Source organism: Parus major, chromosome 2, assembly GCF_001522545.3.
Source record: "Parus major isolate Abel chromosome 2, Parus_major1.1, whole genome shotgun sequence".
Taxonomy (NCBI): Eukaryota; Metazoa; Chordata; class Aves; order Passeriformes; family Paridae; genus Parus; species Parus major.
Genome location: NC_031769.1, coordinates 82,220,867 through 82,240,739, shown reverse-complemented (window position 1 = coordinate 82,240,739; position 19,873 = coordinate 82,220,867). Strand labels below are relative to the sequence as shown.

The window sequence follows — 19,873 nt, the reverse complement described above, 5'->3', positions numbered from 1 at the left end:
ATTGACATGACTACCACACCATTCAGAAAAAAAAACAAACAAAAACCATTGTTCAAATTCTATTAGTACAAACCTTTTTCTTGAAAGTTTTCATTGAAGAAAAACATATTAGAATTCAGATAATGTCTCTTGCTTCTCTCTGTACCACACAGGTTCTTCCAGTAGGAAACAGTAAAGGGAAAGTACCACTGGTTCTTTAATCCAAATTTTCCTATATTAGAATTACGATATAAATTGTTGGAAAATTTATAGTCATTTTGCATTTGTATGTAGACTGAAAATGTCCTATTATTGCTTACAATGAGCTGGTTAGGACATTTAACTAGACCAAATACTTTTCTCTGCTTAAAAATTTTAAGAAAGTATAAAAAAAGTTATTTGGTCATAAAACCAGGTTCTTCCATAAACTATTCAAACCTAAGTGATGCTTTATCCGGTCTCTAAATCAGCATCAAAGTGTAACAGAATCATAGACTTAACAATCTTGTAACCCATAGGGAAGAAAATGCACCAAGTAATCTGTCAAGAGAAAGAGCCTATTTTTTTTAGTTATAAAAATAGTCCATCACACCAGTTCTTCCATTAATATCTGCAAAATGCAAACAAATCAGCCACCATAAGAAACACTTTCTGTGGCACGTAAACAAAAAGGCAAAACCACACTCTTATATACAAACTAATCTTTGGCATTGCCTGATCTTTTCAGGCATTACTTACCCATCACACAATACACACTCTGAAGTGTCATTATATTGACACTGAAGGGCAAACGTCAATTTAAGACAAAGTTTCCAAAATTCAGTTGCATATTTCACCAACCCCTATCTTTCAAGGCAAAATTCATGTTAATTAAAAAAAAATAAATACAAATTAGCCAGAAGAAAAAGTGACATATGCAAATCAGAGGAAAGGTAAATCATCAGAGGAAAGGTAAAACATACAGTGAGGCATGAAGCTATGATTAAGCTACTCAATAAGACTTTTAAGACTTGGTTCATGAAAAAAAAAATTAAAAACCATACCACTACTTTCTGAAAATATACTTGAAAATCAATTTGTTTTCTCTATGCATTGGACTGATTGGCAGCAAGATACAGTTACTGCACTGTCTGAAGTTTTTATGATGTGAAAACTTGCTATTGTTCATGGGTTTCGGCCCAGATACTGACAGGAGATTCACCATTTTTCCAGGAAGTTTTTTCTGCTGGACAAGCTCTCTTACTGCGAAAATCCAATAAATTCCTAATTCTAACAAATATTTGGCCTATCCACCAGCAAAGAAAGGATATTTCATGCTGGCTACAAATTCTAGTCCATGTGTTATCACTAGTCAATATTTATGTATTAAGGAAGATGTTGTTTCCCAGTCTCTCAAGAAAGTCACACAGTTTTGCACAACAGAACCATACCTCAGAAAAAGACATATTTTTTGTTTTTTGCAAAAAAACAAGAAAGACAATACCACAATATATATTTCCTGTGGTGGCTGAACTGTTTACATTGTGAAGATATTAATGGATGAATAATACTAAATAACTTCCTCAAAAGCATGAAGTATGAACAAGCCCATGATCTTACCAGGAATAATATTGCTGAAATACCAGCCACCTACAAAATATAAAATGGAGTCAAAGAACATCATCCAGCACATCCATCCAAAAGTCATGTATCCTCCTTGTGCCATTGACTGGTGCACATTATCCCACTGAATTCCTGGTAGTAATAATAATAATGGTTTTTTTAAAGATCAAAGCTAAATCAGCACAGCATTAATATCACAAACACATCAACACCACATACTTCTGGATATTTAAGCACTGGCACTCGACAAATCATAGATAGCAGTAATCCAAATGAACAGAAAAAAAATCTATGCCTCTACAAGCCTGTGTTTCGAGCAGCAGATGACACTGCTGCTGCGAAAATGAAGAAAAGTAATTGTAGAAAAGGCTGTTTATGAAGTGGCCCTTAATTTGGAAAAAGTAGAGCTACAGCACTAAAAAAATGGAGCACCGACCAATGAATCAGACTTTAAGCCACTCTGCTGATAAAAGGAAAAGGATTACACCAAGTTTAATATAATTTCTGTAATGCTAAATCTGAAGATTTAAATCTATGAATTCTAACTAAGAAGCATTGTGAACATTGACTGTATTCAGAGGTAAACCAGAATGAACTCACAGAATAATTGCTTTGTAAAATTATTATATTGCACAAGACATGAAAGGAAAAAAGAAGGTTCAAACACTAATGCTACAGAAAGTTACCATAGTGCTAAATTGAAAACGAAAGTTGTAAATTTATTTTAAAAATTGCTTTTATTTTTTTTACTGAAAATGCTACTTTGCTTGCAGTACAGTGGGTCATGATACTGCTTCTACACTTCTTTCTCCACAATTGTCAAGGAAAGTAGCTTTTCCCAAAACACATTTTGCCCTTCCTTCTGTAAAGATGAGTCATTTTGATGAAGCATCTGAAACTTAAGTAATATTTTCTGCAATTGTCTCTTCCACTCGTACAAACTGTTGTATCATTATGATACATTTTCAATAGTTTGAAACATCCACTGTCATCAATATTGGTCTTGCCATAATAATAAAAAAAAAAGGATTATATCCCTTTAAGTACCTGAACTTGATCCAGCTTTTTAAATCACTAGAGATTTTTTTCAGAACAGATTGAAAAAAACTTCCAACTGTAGTTTTTAAAATAATAATTACAGAGCTTTTCTCCTAACCAAAGAGCTTACCTATTTCTTGGCCCTCAAAATACGTAATGAAAAATATTCCTTGCCCAAAGGCGGTTGTAGAAAGAAGACACTATAACATCAGAGGAGAAAGAGTATGTGAACATCAAATAAAAACATGTTGTTAAGAAGTTCCATGAAAAAAATATATTGTGATACTATGATCAAGCACAAACTAAATAGACCTTATTTTTTTCCTCCACATAGGCTAATGGTTGCTATTTAATTTTATGTTTTAACCACACTCCCCACAAAAAACCTTAGTAGAATTTGCTCCACCAACTCAGTACTGTGTTATTTTATCTGACCAACTGACATTGAAAAAATAAGCATTTTTAAAGTGTATTAATTACTCCACCAGCTTAATTTAGTGAGTTATTTTGAAACAGTGAAGCTATAATGTGTGAAATGTGGTTTTCTTTATATGATGGTGATATTTGATGTCACATTCTGGGATATAGTTAGGATTAGGAGAATACAAAGACATAAAATAGGCTATGGAATACATAGAACAGGAAAGGACCTGAAAGAATCTACACCAAAGAAACATATACATCAAATTATATGGTTGGACAAATTTCTCATCTATTCTCCAATTGTATTAACATAAAATCAATTATTTTTTTTTTCAAACTAATGACTTTGAGAAGTAGCATGTCATCAGCTGATCTTGAAAATACATTACTATTAGAAATATTTTGATGCTAAGACATGAAGAGAACTCATGAATATGAGGAATGCAACTTCCTAATATTTTCTGTAGGTTTACAAAATTGCCCTGACAATTTATTTTTCATTCCTTTCTACCTTCTAAATATTTTCTCAGGTGGAAATTTATTAGTGTGATTTATTTCCAATGATCATAAAAGAAAACAAACACTGGGAAAAATAAATACATTATGGTCTGAAATTTTGAAGTTACAGAAATTCACAGCATAGTTGGAGGAGAAAAATTAGAAAAGAAGAAATATTTACCATTGTAATCTGGTTGGTGAAACTCAGCTGGTTCTGCAAGACCAACAAAACTATGTAGGGTAAAAAGCTGGTCATATAGACAAGGCTGGAACACAGAGCTGCTGTATTGGCACTGCTGAAAAATGCTCCCAAAAAATAGCTTAACATGATAATTGCAACTCCAAATTCCAGGAGAAAAAGGAAGATAAGGAAGCCATTGCTATAGACAAAGATACCACTTGCTTTTAAAATGAGGGCCAGAGCACAGCTGCTTACTGTGAGCACAATGACATTCTCCAAAAACCAAGCAAAGAAATGAATGACTGGATACACACCCATTGTCTTCATATACTGCAAGACAACATAGCAAAGAGAGTTCAAGTAAGGAAACAAACTTCCTTTTTGTTTTTCTTTTTTAAACAAAACATGTTGTCACCAAAACATTACCAGCTTCCCAAAGGATTTCATCTTCCCCTTAAATTTTTTGTTTCTTTGCCCTTGTCCTGTGCTCTGTCCTGCATCAGACATGTTACTGAGCAGGGCAGTCTCTGAGATCATCACACATCAGCACAAGGAATCACCAAGCTCAGCAAAACTCTCTTTTGCATAGGGTTTCAAGAAGAGATGTCAGATTACTGGTTCTTCCAGTGAGGAGTTTGCCTTTTTATATGCTAAAAGGTACTGAGGATATCCAGAGCAACATATATACAATTTTTTTTTTCCCAGCCTGTTGTTCTTCTGAAAGAAACAAAGTTTATAACCTCATGCATTACCAGGCAAATAATAATAATTTAGCCAGGTATGAAGTACATCCCTCTTTTTCTAGAAAAATGCTTTTGGATACAATGTAATAAAACCTCTGAAGCAGTTCTCATAAGATCACTAAAATTAATATTCTGTTCATTTAATATTTTGAAGCATTAAAGCGTTTATCTTACAACAGAAAGATTAGAGAAATTAGATAAATTCTCAGTAATTCCACAAATTAAAAATTTTACTCAAGCAGTTATTCTGTTGATACAGTGAAATAAGTGTAATTCTTTGAAAAGTGTATTTATCTCTATAGAAAATGTATCACAAGGACCCTGTCCTTCCAAAGCACCTGTGAAGACTAGCTGTTGATAGAAGCAAATATTTGTCTCTTTTCTTTTTATGATAATTACACAGTACATAACCAATTCTCAACTTATTTTAGGTAGTTTTCATTACAGACTACATAGAGCAAAATTTGAAAAAGAACCCAAAACAAAAATCTTTCTATTCACAAGGCCTTTCCAAATAACACTTCCACCTTTAACTTTTGCTTGTTGCTTTTTGTCGTATGGACAATATTTGCATACTGATGCTCAAACAATGTTGTGAATCTGAGTTGGCAGCTAGAACTAGAACCTATTGCCCAGGAGAAACAGGTGAAAACAAAGCCATCTGGATGAGTACTTAAAAGTACCTCACAACTTCTGTATTTCAGTGCACTTAAATGAACAAATTTTCTTTTCAGAAGTTAATCTGCCTCGTACCTCTTCAAGATTAATTTCTCTTTCATAAACCAGCTTGCGAACCATAGCAGCAACTGAAACCACCCATGTTAACATCATCATAAGTGGAAAAAAAAATCCTATGTTGTTCAAGAATCTATGAAAAAACAAATATGAAGAATTGTCAGCCCATGAAGGTAAACCATTTTCAAGCAGAATGTTAATAGGTTAATACTGGAGCTGTTCTCAAAATATGCACAAAATAAGATCTGACATAAGCAATAGGATAAATTCCTGTTCTGGTTAGAATTACTTATTTTTTATGTATGCATTTTAGCTTGTATACATTTACAAGCTAAATGTATGTATTGGCACTATATTATTATATCATAATTATATATATGACAGTATTTTAAACTATAAACTGATATAATTACTCTTTGGGGCTCCATTCAAAGTCAAACAAAATTCAGATTTTTGTCAATGGCAAAGTAATATATTTGGGCAACGACGAATAACATGACCCCGTCAATTTCTACTCCACTTTAACAAATTTATTACCATTGACTAATTTTAAAATCTAATAGTTGGGGTGTTTTGATGATTTTACAGAGCACAACCCTACACTTTTGCTTCCTCAACTTCACCCTTCAAGGGACCAATTTGTAGTTTGTGTACAGGACAACTAAGGATTTAAAAGGGATCTCTTAGAATAATCGAAGTTAATTGCACACTATGTTGATACAGCCTCTGTCCAGTAGACTACTTCACATTATGGCTGCAACATTTTGTAAGAGATCATTTGCCAGACACTGTTAACATAACATGCTATGTTAAACACAGCTGTTGGACAGTATTTGCTATGATGTAATACTCTTCTATTGGATGTATTTGTTTAAGCCTGTACAGAGGTATGCATTCACCCATTGAAGAGTGGGAACCTAGTAGGATCCCAAGTTCTCTAAAACTAATCTAACAAGGATAATATATCAAATTAAAAAGCTGAAATTTTACTTACAGATCACTGGTATGACAAGGGTAAGGCATGGCTTGCACCTGAATTGCTGTCTCTGAGGTGTTTATCCCAGTCTGTGCTGAAATAATTGCCCCTTCAATCATGTCTTGAAGAGGAATGAAGACATAGTTGTATTTAAACCCATCTGCTGGCAATTTGTGGGGATGGGATTTCCATGCTGGGGTTTTTATCAAATCTGTTCTCATGCTGTAGAGAACACTGGTTCTAATTGTATATGAAATGTGTCTCGGAAGGAGACTGCTAGAATCTTGTTTCTTGTCCTCTGGTGTATTGAAAATGATACCTGACAAAAGAAGAAAGGAAGCTTCTTAACTAAGCTTATATAATTTATGCTATTTCCATAGCTAACTCATGTCTAATTACCACATGATAAAGGATGCATTAATCTGTCAGGACAGGCCTCCAAACTTTCTTGATCCCAAGCCCAGAAACAGCAGGTTTCAGAGACACATTTTTCATGTTTATGAATATGAAATGAAAAAGATTATTCACATGATAAATGAGCGCATAAAAATAATTTTTATCTGAGGTGATCTTTCTTTTTTTGAACTGCAGTTTGGTTTTTTCATCCACATTTACCCCTTTCTGGGGGACTGATATCAGTTCCACAGTAAAAGCAGCAGACAAAATTTGTGCATCAAAGGATAACAGCTTCCATAAGTGAATGACAAAGTAAAAAGTACCAACCCACTAAAATTTACACTGATACTCAAGTCAATTGCAGACTTGTTTAGCACAGCAGAATTTGCATGTTTGTTTTCTCTAGCTCTGCATAAAGGAAAAATACCCTAACAGATGAAAGTTTAATGTGTAGCTGTAAAGTTGAAGCCAAACACAAGAAATTGCTTGTGTACCCTTTTTGTGTGACCCAGACTTTTAAGGACTTCTGGATAAATGCTGAGTGTTGCCCTTTTCTTCCTTGGGAAAAGGGAGAGATATCTAATTACCCCATCTGGTTCTCTGAAAGGTAATAAAATACAGGATAGTTTACCGCAAACCTGATTTCTTTCAACTAGCTAATCTCATTTTCCTGTTTATACAAACAGTTGATTTTCTAAGACATTCCAGGAAGCTACGGAGGCTCTGAAGACTACAAAAAAAAAGAAGAAAATTCTATTCCAGTTTAACATTTGTCCATGGAAAGGAATGTATACCTACATCAGAGAATGTAACATTGACATGTTGAACACATTAAGTTCCATAAAACACCATCTTCTCTCTCTCTAATAATGTGAAGAGATAATGAGGTCGGGGTACTGAAAAATACTCACACAAAATGTCTTGGCATATATTAGCATATGGCCTTCCCTAGATAAGTGAAAGAAAAATAGAACTAGAATTTGATAATTCAGTTTTCTGAGGGCCAAGATTTATCTGTCTTTCCTTAAACAGTTTGCTTCCTCCAAAGTACTCCTGAGCAATTTTCCCTGTGTCAAAGTATGGATGCTAACTATGAAGCAGGGAGCACAGTGCCTGTGGAATACCAGGCTGCATAACTTTCTCAGTCTCGCCTGAGAAAGTGGCCTGGGAAATCATAAGGAGGAATTAAAACAATCCTCAAAGACAGAAGACAGCCTTGCAGGTGCTGTTTGTCAGTTTCTTGTTTTCTTACAAGAGAAGGTCAAGGGGTGACCACTGACCAATGATGGTGATGAGTTGGTTTACTGACCAATAAGAGTTTTACTTTTCTGTACTTTCACGTATCGGTCTATAAAAGAAGATCTGAAGTAATAAACCTGAAGAGAAAGAGCTCTCCTGTTCAACACACAAGAGAGTCTGTGTCATTCTTCTCGCCATTCCAAATAGAGTGACATCAAGATATGGCCTATTTATTTTATGTTGATAGAGGGTGGCAATTGCCAGGGTACTGTGCAGATCACAAAACTAGCAAGGGATTCCAGACTGAACAGTTTTTCCTTCTTTACAAGTGCTTTCTCATGTCTTCTATTGTACACTTACAGGCATAAGGAGGACAAAAAACCCCCAAAATGACAGTGAGAAATGTTGTGGAATACTTCTTATAGACTTAAGGAGGCCTCTCTTTTGGAAACACTACATGCAACATAGAGAATTTTCTTCAAGTCCAGTGTGTATGTTAAGGAAAAATATTCTTGCATTTTAAAATATTTTTTAAAATTAATCGATTCTCAGCAATAAGCACATAAGCATAGGAAAAAGAGAAAAAGTATAATCTCAAGGAAGAAATTAAATTACTTAAGAACTTATTTATTCTGAATAAACAAACTCTGGGGTGTTTAAGAGTAAATCTTAACAATTCCCCTTTATTTCCTCCCTCAGTATTCCACATTTTTTTATCTTTTTCTGCTTTAAATAGTTATGACCATTCTTTCAAATATTTTGATAGAAATAAGAGACTCCAAGGATTCATTTGGCCATCCCACAGTTAAAGCAATAAAATTGGTCTTTCCAGCTTACATTACAGCATTCAAATGTGCTTTATGTTGACTGTATTATATGTGATTTAATGCACAAAACTACAAAATCTGAAATTTTCTAAAAAAAGTGAAAATACATTTTACAAAAAGTACTTACTAGCCAAAAGATTATTTTCCTGCATGAGTTCATGAGCCTTCTCCTCCAATTTCTCTATAGAGTCAAAAGGCTGGAAACGGTCCAGCAGCACACAGGAAGAGATATTTACAACAAGCTGTGTCAACAGGTCAATCTGTTTACTTGCTGAGCTGTTAAGCATCTTGTTCATCATAGTTTCTAAGACAAAGAAACAAATTTGAATTAGTTTTAATGATCAGAACAGAAAGCTGTGTTGTCACTTGCACATCCTATAAGAGTAAATCTTCTTTGTATTAAGAAAAAAGTTTTTAAAAATAGAAATTTTAGTGCGAACTTGTAGAAGTGCAGTTCATGTTTCAGTGGCTTTTACAAGCCCCCAGCTACTCTTTCCTTCCATTTCAGAGTACTAAAAATAAAACAAATTCTAGCAAAGTTCTAGAAATAGCCCACACCCTTGAAGCTATAGGACTTCTAACCTTTTCTTATGTTTCCATAACCACTCCCTCAAATACAAGGGAATTACTGTACTTCAGACATCATAATATATATTAATCTCTCATTTAGCAACATATTATCCAGTTCTTTTCTCCTTGATACAGTGAATATTTCAAGAACCATGTTATATAGAACATAAGCATTCTGACAGGATTTGTACATGCTTTTAAATGTAAAAAAACCCCAAAACCTAATGATCTCTTCATTTTTACTTTATCTATGGATCCAGGATAAAAGGCTGGTTTCTAACAAAACTCAGCTTTTGGAGGAATTTAGATCTTCAGCCATTGGTAGAGAATGTAGGGATAATGCTATATCCTCATGTTTGAGAGAATAATTATAAAAGATAGCATAATCTAGAAATAATCTTAACCCATCTAGATTTAATAAAAATATCTGAATTTCTCAGGTAATAAACAATGCTATAAAACATCCAACACAATTGTCCATCTTAAATTTTTCAACACTTACTTGAAGACATAGGCTTTAAAAAGGATTGGTAATGACCTCCTATGATAACAGTGGTGACAGACAAATCCTGGATCATAGACATTACTCAGCATCAGCGAAGGAAATATTACAATAGGAAGGCAGATAAGTGGAAAATGTATGAAGCAGTCTGAAGAAGAGGCATGATTAACAGTGACAAAGGGTAAAGTGCACAAGGAGAAAAAATAGAGGAACTGACACTCTAGAAATCGAAAGACAGGCAAACAATGACAGGGTGAATTCATAGGTATGGAGAAACCATAACTGAATAGAGATAATAAATGTCTTATTTATGGCTACACTTGAAGAGTACAATAAAGGGAAAACCTATGCTGCCCCTTTTTATGGCATTAGAGAGAAGAGAAAAATCCTAACATTAAGCCCAAATGGGAGGGTTGTCATATATATCTATATATATTTTAGATTATATATTTAGATACATATTTACATATTTTTAGATATGTAATTATATATTGCCCTATATACCTTATTCTCTATGAAGACAGGCTGAGGGTTATTCAACCTGAAAAAGAGAAGGCTCCAGACAGACCTTATAGCATCTTTCAGATATTATTGTGGCCTGAAGGGGGCCTACAAAAAACCTGGGAACAGACTTTTTACGAGAGCATATACCAGTAGGACAGGAAGGAATGGCTTTAAATTGTAAAAGAGTAGGTTTAGATTGGAACAGGTTGCCCAGAGAAGCTAAGAATGCCCCAAGCCTGGAAGTGTTCAGTGCCAGCCTGGATGGTAGTCTGAGCAACCTGGTCCAGCGGAACGTGGCCCTATGGCAGTGTCTGCCCAAAGATCCAAAGCTGGAGCTTCGGATGAAAATAAAAAAAGAGTATGAGTGTGAAAACCAGTAACATGTTTTCATGTCCAAGGTTTAATTGGATGCAAGTAAGGTAAGTACAGGACTAAACAGCTGATGCAATATAAGACTAAAAAATTTTTAAAAAAACAAATATAAGAACAGAGGTTTACAGTTAAGTTACACATGATTAAGGTATAATAAAATGAACAAAAAGTACACAAGCTAAGATAAAAATAAAAGTGCGTATCATTTTTCAAAAAGTAAAACAACCAAGTGAATCCATACAAAGAAGAATAATAAATTCAGAGGAGTGCTCTGGCGCTTTGGTTTCACAAAGGCATAAATGCTCTTGTGATCTATCGCCCCTATTGATTTTCAGTTTTAATATGATGTTAGCTTTAACAACTGCATTCCCTTACAATAAGGAAATTCTAGTTTCATAAGCCACTCTACTTAAATCATCTTTTGTCTTGACCATCCAAACTATTAACCATTTATTACATACTATCAAATGTCCTTAGTTCTGTTAAAAAGCTATAGCTTGAGAAACAATGGTACAGATTCCTTTGATGTTGTCTGCATGAGTGAAGATGGATCTGATAATTCCAGAGATCATGATATCTATTTAATGGAATATTGTTTGTCCATAACATATCATGTAGTTCTCAGTGTTAGGTCCACACTAAAAAAATCCAACTATTACTCAAGTAATAGTTTGAGATAGCTATGTTTCCAGCATGTCATGAAGTTTAAGAGACATGCTCTTTCATCTATCCAGTCTTTCCAGTATTGTGATTCTGTGGACTTGGTTTTTAGCTGTATTACGATGCATTTTTGTGGACATGATTTCTGAGCCTGAGAGAATTTCAAGCTCTCGGGGACTGACTGTTCCCAAGGAAAAGTCTTGGGAACCTTTTCTCACTCAAAGATTGTTTGTGTAAGTAAGAGTTACTTTCCCAAAAAAAGACACAGATGTTTTAAGAGTGTTCTCTCTCTTGTCCCACCAATAAGATGAGGAAAGTGTTGTTCCTTCTACCAATCAGGGTGACCTGATCGGAACAGCTTATATAAGGGTTGACAGAACCCCGAAATAAAGACTTCTTCACCTCACGAAAAGTTGCTGTGTGTGATTTTCTCTGAACCCTCACTATACTTCAAGTCTTCCAGCAACACATCTTCACCTCAACAGGTGAACTGTGCCTGACCCAGACTAGTCAGCAGTTCACTGTTTAAGAAAATAATCTGAAGAGAAAGAAGATTCAAATTTGAGTCCCTTGCTTAAGGAGGAAACAGAGCCCAGACACTTTCCAATTTGAATTCCAGATGCCATCTGCCATTTTTCTTACTGAAAGTGCACAGGCAGTCCTAGTCTTCAAAGAAAGCCTTCAAACTGAGGCCAATTTCAACTAAATCTCACAATCTGTCTGCTAAAGAAAAGCCACACCAGCTGTGACTGCACCAGCTCAGGGCAGTAGTACAAGTTAGGACCGAGAACACACTTCATTTACAAGTTCCCAGGAGCCTCTGTGGATTTTGTCCAACTCCTGCCTAGAGGCAGATACTGAAAAACCAATAAAAGCTGTATTTCAAGTACAATTATTTATTTTAGCTATAGTCTTAATTCTTTGACTGTAAAGCTGACTTAATGACCCACATTTCTGTAAAGTTAATTTTTTCAAGGCAATGAAGGTCACAAAGTCCTCTGTGGGGGAACCTGAGAGCTCATCATTGCCCTCCTCCAGAAAGTGACTGGAACAGATTTCGGTTTGGCTCATAATTATCCTAAAAGTCACTGACCAGAAACCACACAGATCTGTCTTTTTTACCACAATCCTCCTCTAGAAAGTACCCTGCTCCCTTTGTCCATGATGTCACACTGTGTGTTATTACATTTTGTCCCAATTTTCTCTCTTTCTGATTCTCAAAATCATGAACTTTTCTTAAATGACATTGAAATCTGCTTTAGTACAGTTTTCCTTCTGACACATGCTGGCAAACATTTTAATGATCATGCATCTACCTTACTGGCAGATGGACATACTGATTTATTTTTTTCAATTATCAAATTCTTATAAATTTGTTAAGTAACTGAATTTACAGCATAATCCTTTCCCTTCTCCTACTTAAATCTTTGAATATCCCAAACTGGCCAAAATAATAATTCCCCTTCTCCTTCATTAAGAACCATTTGCCTTGGGCTATCTATCTAACTCTGGAGGCTCTCTGACTGCCAGGGCTCACTATCAATGCAGAAAGTGAGCAGCCACGGATGGCTGTGCCCAGGCGAAGGCTGCCAGGCAGAACAATGAATCAGGGCCACCCTTTTCCCACCAAAGATGCACAGAGCTGGGGCTGGGCCTGGGCCCACTCCAGGCTGCAGCTCCCACGATTTCACACCTGACTGTGGACCTGGTCCCACACTACTTCCCATGGGGTGGTATTCTTCCCTCAACATTATCCCAATGGTCCCATTGGGCTATCCTAGGACTGGGGCTGACTCAGGTTGCTTCCTATTGACAGTGCAGCTCCCTGGTTATCACCCTCTCTCAGGCTTTTCTGAAGCTCAAGGACACCACATGCAAATGGTAATGAATAAATGGAGAAAGAAAACAGAGTTTTTGATCAAACACACTGTATCCAATCTCATTTTCTATTTATTTCATTCAAAAACTACTACAAAAATATACTTTTACCTAATGGAACTGGGGCAACTAATTTTAAATCTCCCTTTTATGTATGGATATGTTTGAGACTCTCACATGACACTTTCACTTCGGTTACAAATATTGTTTCAATATTTGAAATTCAAATTATCCAGTCACTCAAAAGAAAAAAGACAATTACATTTAAGACTAACTCAAGAGGGTAAAGTCTCTTATTACTTTACTTAAATATCACTGAGGTGGGTAAAATATTCAATTTCAACTAAATGTAGTTCTAAGTTGAAGTCTAACAAGGTTAACCATTACATGTACTTTCATATACGTACCATATGCTTGCATTTTTTTAAGGAGTTTTTCCATGTTGATGTCCAAATTACTTTCTATGAAATGCTTTACAAAATTGTTTTTCAGTACTTCCTGAAATCAAAGGTGATAGATGTTACCTTAGGTTTATCTTCTCTAAGAAAATACAAAATATACATATGTATAAATGTTCAATTCCATTATCAGGATTTCCCACATGACACTGCAGAAATCCATTAGTTTCTCCATGTCTTCAGTCTTCTCACTCTTAACAGGTTAACACCACACATTTCAAATAAATGGCAGGGAGGTGGGGAAGAGTTTTAGGGGAGGTGACAGGGGAAGGCACAATTATGTAGAATGGAAAAACCCCAGTAACAATAATGCCTTTTTATTTTATAGTCAATATTTCTCTCATCAGTTTTTTTCATCTGTTTCACATTTTTCTGGCAAACATAAGCAATGAACAAACAAGTACCAACATAATTTTATTTATCCTGTTTTTCATTGATACTGGGGCAATACTGGAGATAATGAGGCAACATTGCTTTTAAATATTTTCATGTCAGAAGTTTCTCAGCATGATTCTATAAAGCTACTCTGCCTCTTTTTCAGCTCTGTTTAAATCTGAAGATATATGGGTAGTTTTGCATGTATAGAAATACAGTCTAGATCAAACAGCAAAAAGCTGGAAAACAGAAAGATGTTCCACAGTTCACCAACCTGCAGTCGTGAGACTGTGAGAATATTTCCACTGGTTTTAAAAACCTCAGACATCCTAAGCCATGTCTCAGAATAAGACTTCAACTTTTCCAAAAAAACAAAAGTGAAATTAGCCTGGGGAAAAAAATGCATGAAAACAAATGAAGTGAAACATGTGCACAGTAAATCTTAAGAAACAGAAAAAAATAGCATTCTTTAGATCTTCTGTAACTACTTTCCATTCCATTTTGATAGTCATCAGTAAGACTACCCATGTTTTCTTCTTTTTATCTAGGAAATTAAAAGTATTTTTTTTTATACCAAGCAAATCAGTTTTCCTGTGCTCTGTAAGGTTCCCATCAGAACTATCATAAAGACTTCTTTATTCTGTAGTCTCTTTCATAGAGAGTGTCATGGGGGTGCTTGAGAAAGACAGAAAAAAGAAATAGTTAAGACATACTCAAAAGAAAGCCACTCAGTTGTGGGTCTTTTATTCAAACTAGTTTGACTGAATACATAATAAAACTGAAATCTGAAGCCCAGTCTGGACAATAAATATAACTGATCAATCATCTGTTTCAAAATACTCTCACAGGGAAAGACGAGTAAAGCAAAATATTTTCTGTCACAGTCAAACACAGTTACAATTACTCTCTTAGTAAACAACCAGCAATTTCTTTTCCAGTCTGTTTTAAACTCAAGTTTCATATTCAAGACTAGAAAATATTGCAGCATCTTTTTGTTTAAATTGGTGTTATCTCACAGAAGTGTATTTAAGAACAATCCACCATAGCTATGATAAAAATTTTGAAATTTTCCAGAAAAGAGTGTCTGCAGTGAGTTGTAAACTCCAATTTGGAACAATGCTTTTTGCAATAATTCTTGTTGAAAGTATACAATTTCTGCCATATTATTTTTATTCAAAAATATTATATTTTTTTTTTCAAAATCCCACTCTTAGCACAACACGAGAAAACAAGTTCTGGTGGCTCTTTGTAATACAGAACACCCTGAAGAAACCTTGCATGTAATTTTGTTTCCCTGAAAAACATTATGCATTTAACTTCTATGTGAATCTCTATTCTCCTTTAAAGAGTGATCATTCAGTAGGATTAAAGAGAAAATGATCCTGAATGTTGAACTAAATCTGTTGTCAAGTAGACTAAATAAGTTCTTCTGATCAGAAGTAACGCAGTAACCTCATGGATTGAGACCTCCATGATGACGGTGACAAGATGAAGGGGACCAGGAAGACTGCAAGGGTGGCAAACAGGCAATCTGGGAGATTGCTTTCTCCCCAGAACAGAGCAACCACAGGTCACATCAGAACACAAGGAGATCAAACTTTCAGACACCACTAGAAACTATTATACCAAGCAGCTTGTAAGATCTGGGCTCAGTAGAGCTTAGTGCTTCTTAAACTGGATTCTGAACAGCACAAAGGAATATTTTTTTGTGCTAAAATTGTTTTCAAAGAGCTACAATAACTATAATATGCTTGTATTCAATTCCTTATACAAAATATAAAAAAACTAATTACTGCAGCAGCATGGATTTCTGGAAAAGATGAACTTTCTACAATGTTGTCATGGTTTTAGTTCTAGCTAAAAATCACTAGATGTGATGGAGTAATTAATTAATTAAGGGCAAAGCATGATTAAGTCCTAAGTTTACATAGTAGTAATAGTAAAAAGTCTAGGGGTGGAAGTTAGTGAATTTTTGTTTCTTCCTTTCTGTCAATTTAGTAGTTTTCTTGTTTTAAGTAAAGTTCATGTTGAATATAACTCTGATAGTTTTTAAAATAGGTGTTCACAGGTTGTAGGGGTCGATATTGTGATGGATTGGCATTTAAGAAACAAAGAGAAACAAACACCTAAGGAAGTTAAGGCTGCTGGAGGCTGATGGGAGTTTTTCTCCTGGCCAATAACTGGCTGTTTCTGAGAACTGACAGTAGTTTTGACCATTGAAAAGTAAGGTGGTGTTCACAGGTTTATCTCAAGACCTAAGCCCAGGAATTTCTTTTTCTCTCTGGTTCCCGGCTTTGAAGAGGTAACAGAGCTCTGGGTCAGCCTCCTTCCCCCCAGGCCAGACAAGGAAGCGTTCTTTGGGTCCCAAGGAGGATGGAGACTCTGAAGTGTCAGGAACCCCTTCTCAGAGGGCTCACTGGGCCTTGTACAGAGGGGCTGCCGGGCCAGGCCAGTCCCTGGCTCGGCTGCAATTTCTGCCGCTGCTGAGTTTCACCAGAGACTGATAAGTAAGGGGAGGGAAAGCCATTGACCTGCAGCATGCTGAGATAGTGGCCACACTCCCCAGAGCAGCCATGGAAAATCTTCTATCACAGACAGCTCCAGCTGCTGCCGTGGCAGAGATCATGAGACCATCCACAAGGCCTGGGCAAGACTTTAAACCTTTCACTACCCAGATGAGACTTGCAGATTAATCCTTTTTCCAGAGAGAGGGGAAGAGAGAGAGCAATCAACAAGTAAAGAGACAACATAAACTATCAAAGACAGTGAAGAAAGGAATTAAGCCTCAGATGGGAAGAGAATAAGGAAATGCCTTAATAAGCTGAAATATTCTTTTGCTAAAGCTATGGAGATGGACAATACTGTTCTGAAAAAAACTCCTTTAATTCATGAAAGAGTATTTTGGGGGGAATGGAGTATTTCAAAGTTTGGATCTGAGCAAAAGCAATTCATTGATAAAGCTGAGTAAATGGTGAAGCAGTTGTGATCTTATGAGATGCTAGAACAGAAACAGAGAAGTGAGAGTTATTGAAGATTTTTGGTCCTTAAGAAACAAAGAAAACTTCTGTCTCCAGAGATGATCACAGAGACAGATGAAGAAAATTTCTGCCTTTGAGTAACTCATCCTTAAAATGACACCCCATTTTGACTCATGGCCCATGAACACACCTCAGAGTGGTGTGAAATGGGAGGAAAGAACTGATGGCAGAGTTTTCTGGGCAGCTGGAATCAGAAAAATAGAAAGCCATGAGAAAATTGTTTTCTTGTGAAAAACTCCACAGATTAACAAAAGACAACTTCTTTTTCTCTACAAAGATTGACGAAAAGACTATAGCAAAGTTGGGAATGTTTTAACCACCAGGCTTTTTTTGTCTCTATGTTGTCATGTGAACAAGAGAATGGTTGGGTAGTGGGGAAAGAGGGTTTCTGGAGGTTTTATTCTGGTTTCTTATTGTTGTAGTTCTGTTAATAAAGTTTCTTTATAACTTTGAAGTGTTAAGCCTGTTTTGCCCTTCTCCTAATCCATATCTCACGGCAAGAAATAACTAAGTATTCCAGTGTCGTGGTTTTAAAGCATTAGCTAAAAAATTACTAGAAAATGTATCCATTTCTTGTTGTGAGGTATGGATTAGGAGAAGGGCAAAACAGGCTTAACACTTCAAAATTATAAAGAAACTTTATTAACAGAACTACAACAATAAGAAACCAGAATAAAACCTCCAGAAACCTTGTCTCCCCACCCCATCTTTCCTTTGCCCAACTGACAACAAAACTTGGGATGTTAATGCAATATTAAATATACAATAGTCTTTTCATCAGTCTTTGTAGAGAGAAGAGTTCTCTCTTGTCATTCCATGGAGTGTTCTCCACAAGAAAAATGGTTTTCTTGTGGCTTTTCATGTCCATGTTTGGCAGTCACCCGGAAAAAACTCTGCCATCATGCTTTCCTCCTATTTTCACAGCAGTCTGAGGTGTGTCCATGGGCCATGAACTCATGGGGTATTATTTTAAGGATTAATTATTCAAAGGCAAAGGTTCTCTTAATCGTCTCTGTGATCCTCTCTCGGAACGGAGGTTTTCTTCTTTTTTCCCTGGGGACAAAGGGTCTTCATTAACTCTCACTTCTCTCTTTCTGTTCTAGCATCTCATGGGATCACAACTACTCCACTATCTGCTTAGCTTTATCAATGGATACCTTTGCTTAGATTCAGTTTGAATAATTCATTCCCCCCAATACTCTTTTCATGAATTAAAGGAGTTATTCAGAACATTATTGTCCATCTCCATGGCCTTACCAAAAAAATATTTCAGCTTATTAAAACATCTCCTCATTCTCCTCTGATCTGAGGCTTGATTCCTTCCTTCACTGACTTCGATGTTTTATGTTGTCTCTACACATTGATCACTCTCACCTTCCTCTCTGTGGAGCGGGAGATTAAATCTGCAAGTCTCATCTGGGTAGTAAAACAGTTAAAATCCGGCCCAAGCCGCAGCAGGTATTCACAGGGTCTGATTTCAGCTCGGCAATGCTGAAAAAAGTGGATTGTTTTCAGCCTGGAGCTGTCTGTGTGGGCCATGGGGGCAAGATGTCAGCAGCCGTGGCCTGCTCCAGCCCAGGGACGGGTGCCACAGCAGAGCCCAGCCTTGCCTGAGGCTGTGGAAAGCTCCTCAGTCTCCATCCCCCGCCCAGGATCCGCTGGAGTCTGGCTCAGCCCCCTCCCCCCAGTCCGGACAGGCCATGGGGGAAGCAGGGCCAGCCAGAGTTCTGTTACCTTTCCAGGCTGGAAACAAAGAGAGAGAGAAGTTCCTGGGTTTAGGTTTAAAAGCTGGTATTCACAAAGGTTAACTTACTTTTCAGTGGTCTAAAATGCTGTCACGTTCTGAGAACTGGCCAGTTATTGGCTTGATCTCAAGCAGAGAAGAAACTCCCAGCAGCCTCTCTTGAAACCTTCACTTCCATGTTTTCTACTTTTTTTTTTTTTTTCTTTTTTAATGCCAAACCATCACAAATGTAGACACTTATTTGAAAGAAACTAAAAGCAGCAAAGTGGTAAGTTGTGTGCAGAAGGTACAGAGTCTAAGGCAGCATAGAGGAAACTGAACAAATACCTACTGCCTATCAAAAAAGATTTAAGGAAGACCATATATATACACACACACACACTACAAAGCAGTAAACCACTAGGAAACTTCCTTTCAAATGAAGATTACATCCAAATGAGAGAAAAAAAAAAAAGTTTAAAAAAATTTTAGTTTAAAAGTGGTTTTGCTTTTTCATTCATGACCATAGGCATTTGGGAAGTTCCTGTATCAGAAGCCTTCCCCATGCAGAATACTTTGGAGACTATGTCGCTAATCAAAGCAGCAGTAAAAAATAAAATCATACAACTTAAAAAAATTAAAAATAAGTTATGTTATAAAATTAAAAAAAATATTATGTCCAGCTAAGAATTTTGAAAGTACTCAAGGATTAAATAGCTGAACTGCTCACTGTAATACAACCTCCTGATTAAAATTCCCTTGTTATGAGGGAAGTGGAAAATAACAAATGTAAAGCTATTTATAAAGATGCTAGGGGAACCAGAGGATTGCAGACTAATAATTCTGAAATCTAAGTTTTAATTTTTATACTAATAATAAATTACAATGAAGAGTAGTAGTAAATAGAGAATAGAAATAATTACAGCTGGGAGATAAAACATAGAATTTTAAAATAGAAAGTGTCACAGTCTGAAGTGGAAGAACAAGCAAGTGAGGAAGAAATGGTTGATGCAGAGCTCACCCCAGGTACCTTAAATACTATGAATTCATATAACCCAAAAAGCAAGTGGACAAATTACAGCAGCTAAGTCCTAGCAAGCCTGACCCCAACGTTTTTGGAAATAGCAGAAAATTCTTCAAAAGTGATTGCAGAATA

The 19,873-nt window shown here is 36.0% G+C and overlaps 1 protein-coding gene across 1 annotated transcript in view; it reads right to left on the bottom strand.

Moving 5' to 3' along the window:
- ABCA13 (ATP binding cassette subfamily A member 13) overlaps positions 1-19,873 on the bottom strand; it is a 202,523-nt gene that overhangs the window by 119,501 nt on the left and 63,149 nt on the right. Inside the window, exons 18-26 of the mRNA XM_033519359.1 lie at positions 14,231-14,344; positions 13,531-13,621; positions 8,765-8,941; positions 6,194-6,494; positions 5,218-5,332; positions 3,722-4,051; positions 2,750-2,819; positions 1,579-1,713; positions 70-211 (exon numbers count right to left, since the gene is read on the bottom strand). Of these exons, the coding sequence (XP_033375250.1) occupies positions 70-211; positions 1,579-1,713; positions 2,750-2,819; positions 3,722-4,051; positions 5,218-5,332; positions 6,194-6,494; positions 8,765-8,941; positions 13,531-13,621; positions 14,231-14,344 (1,475 nt within the window). The remainder of the gene's footprint in view (positions 1-69; positions 212-1,578; positions 1,714-2,749; positions 2,820-3,721; positions 4,052-5,217; positions 5,333-6,193; positions 6,495-8,764; positions 8,942-13,530; positions 13,622-14,230; positions 14,345-19,873) is intronic.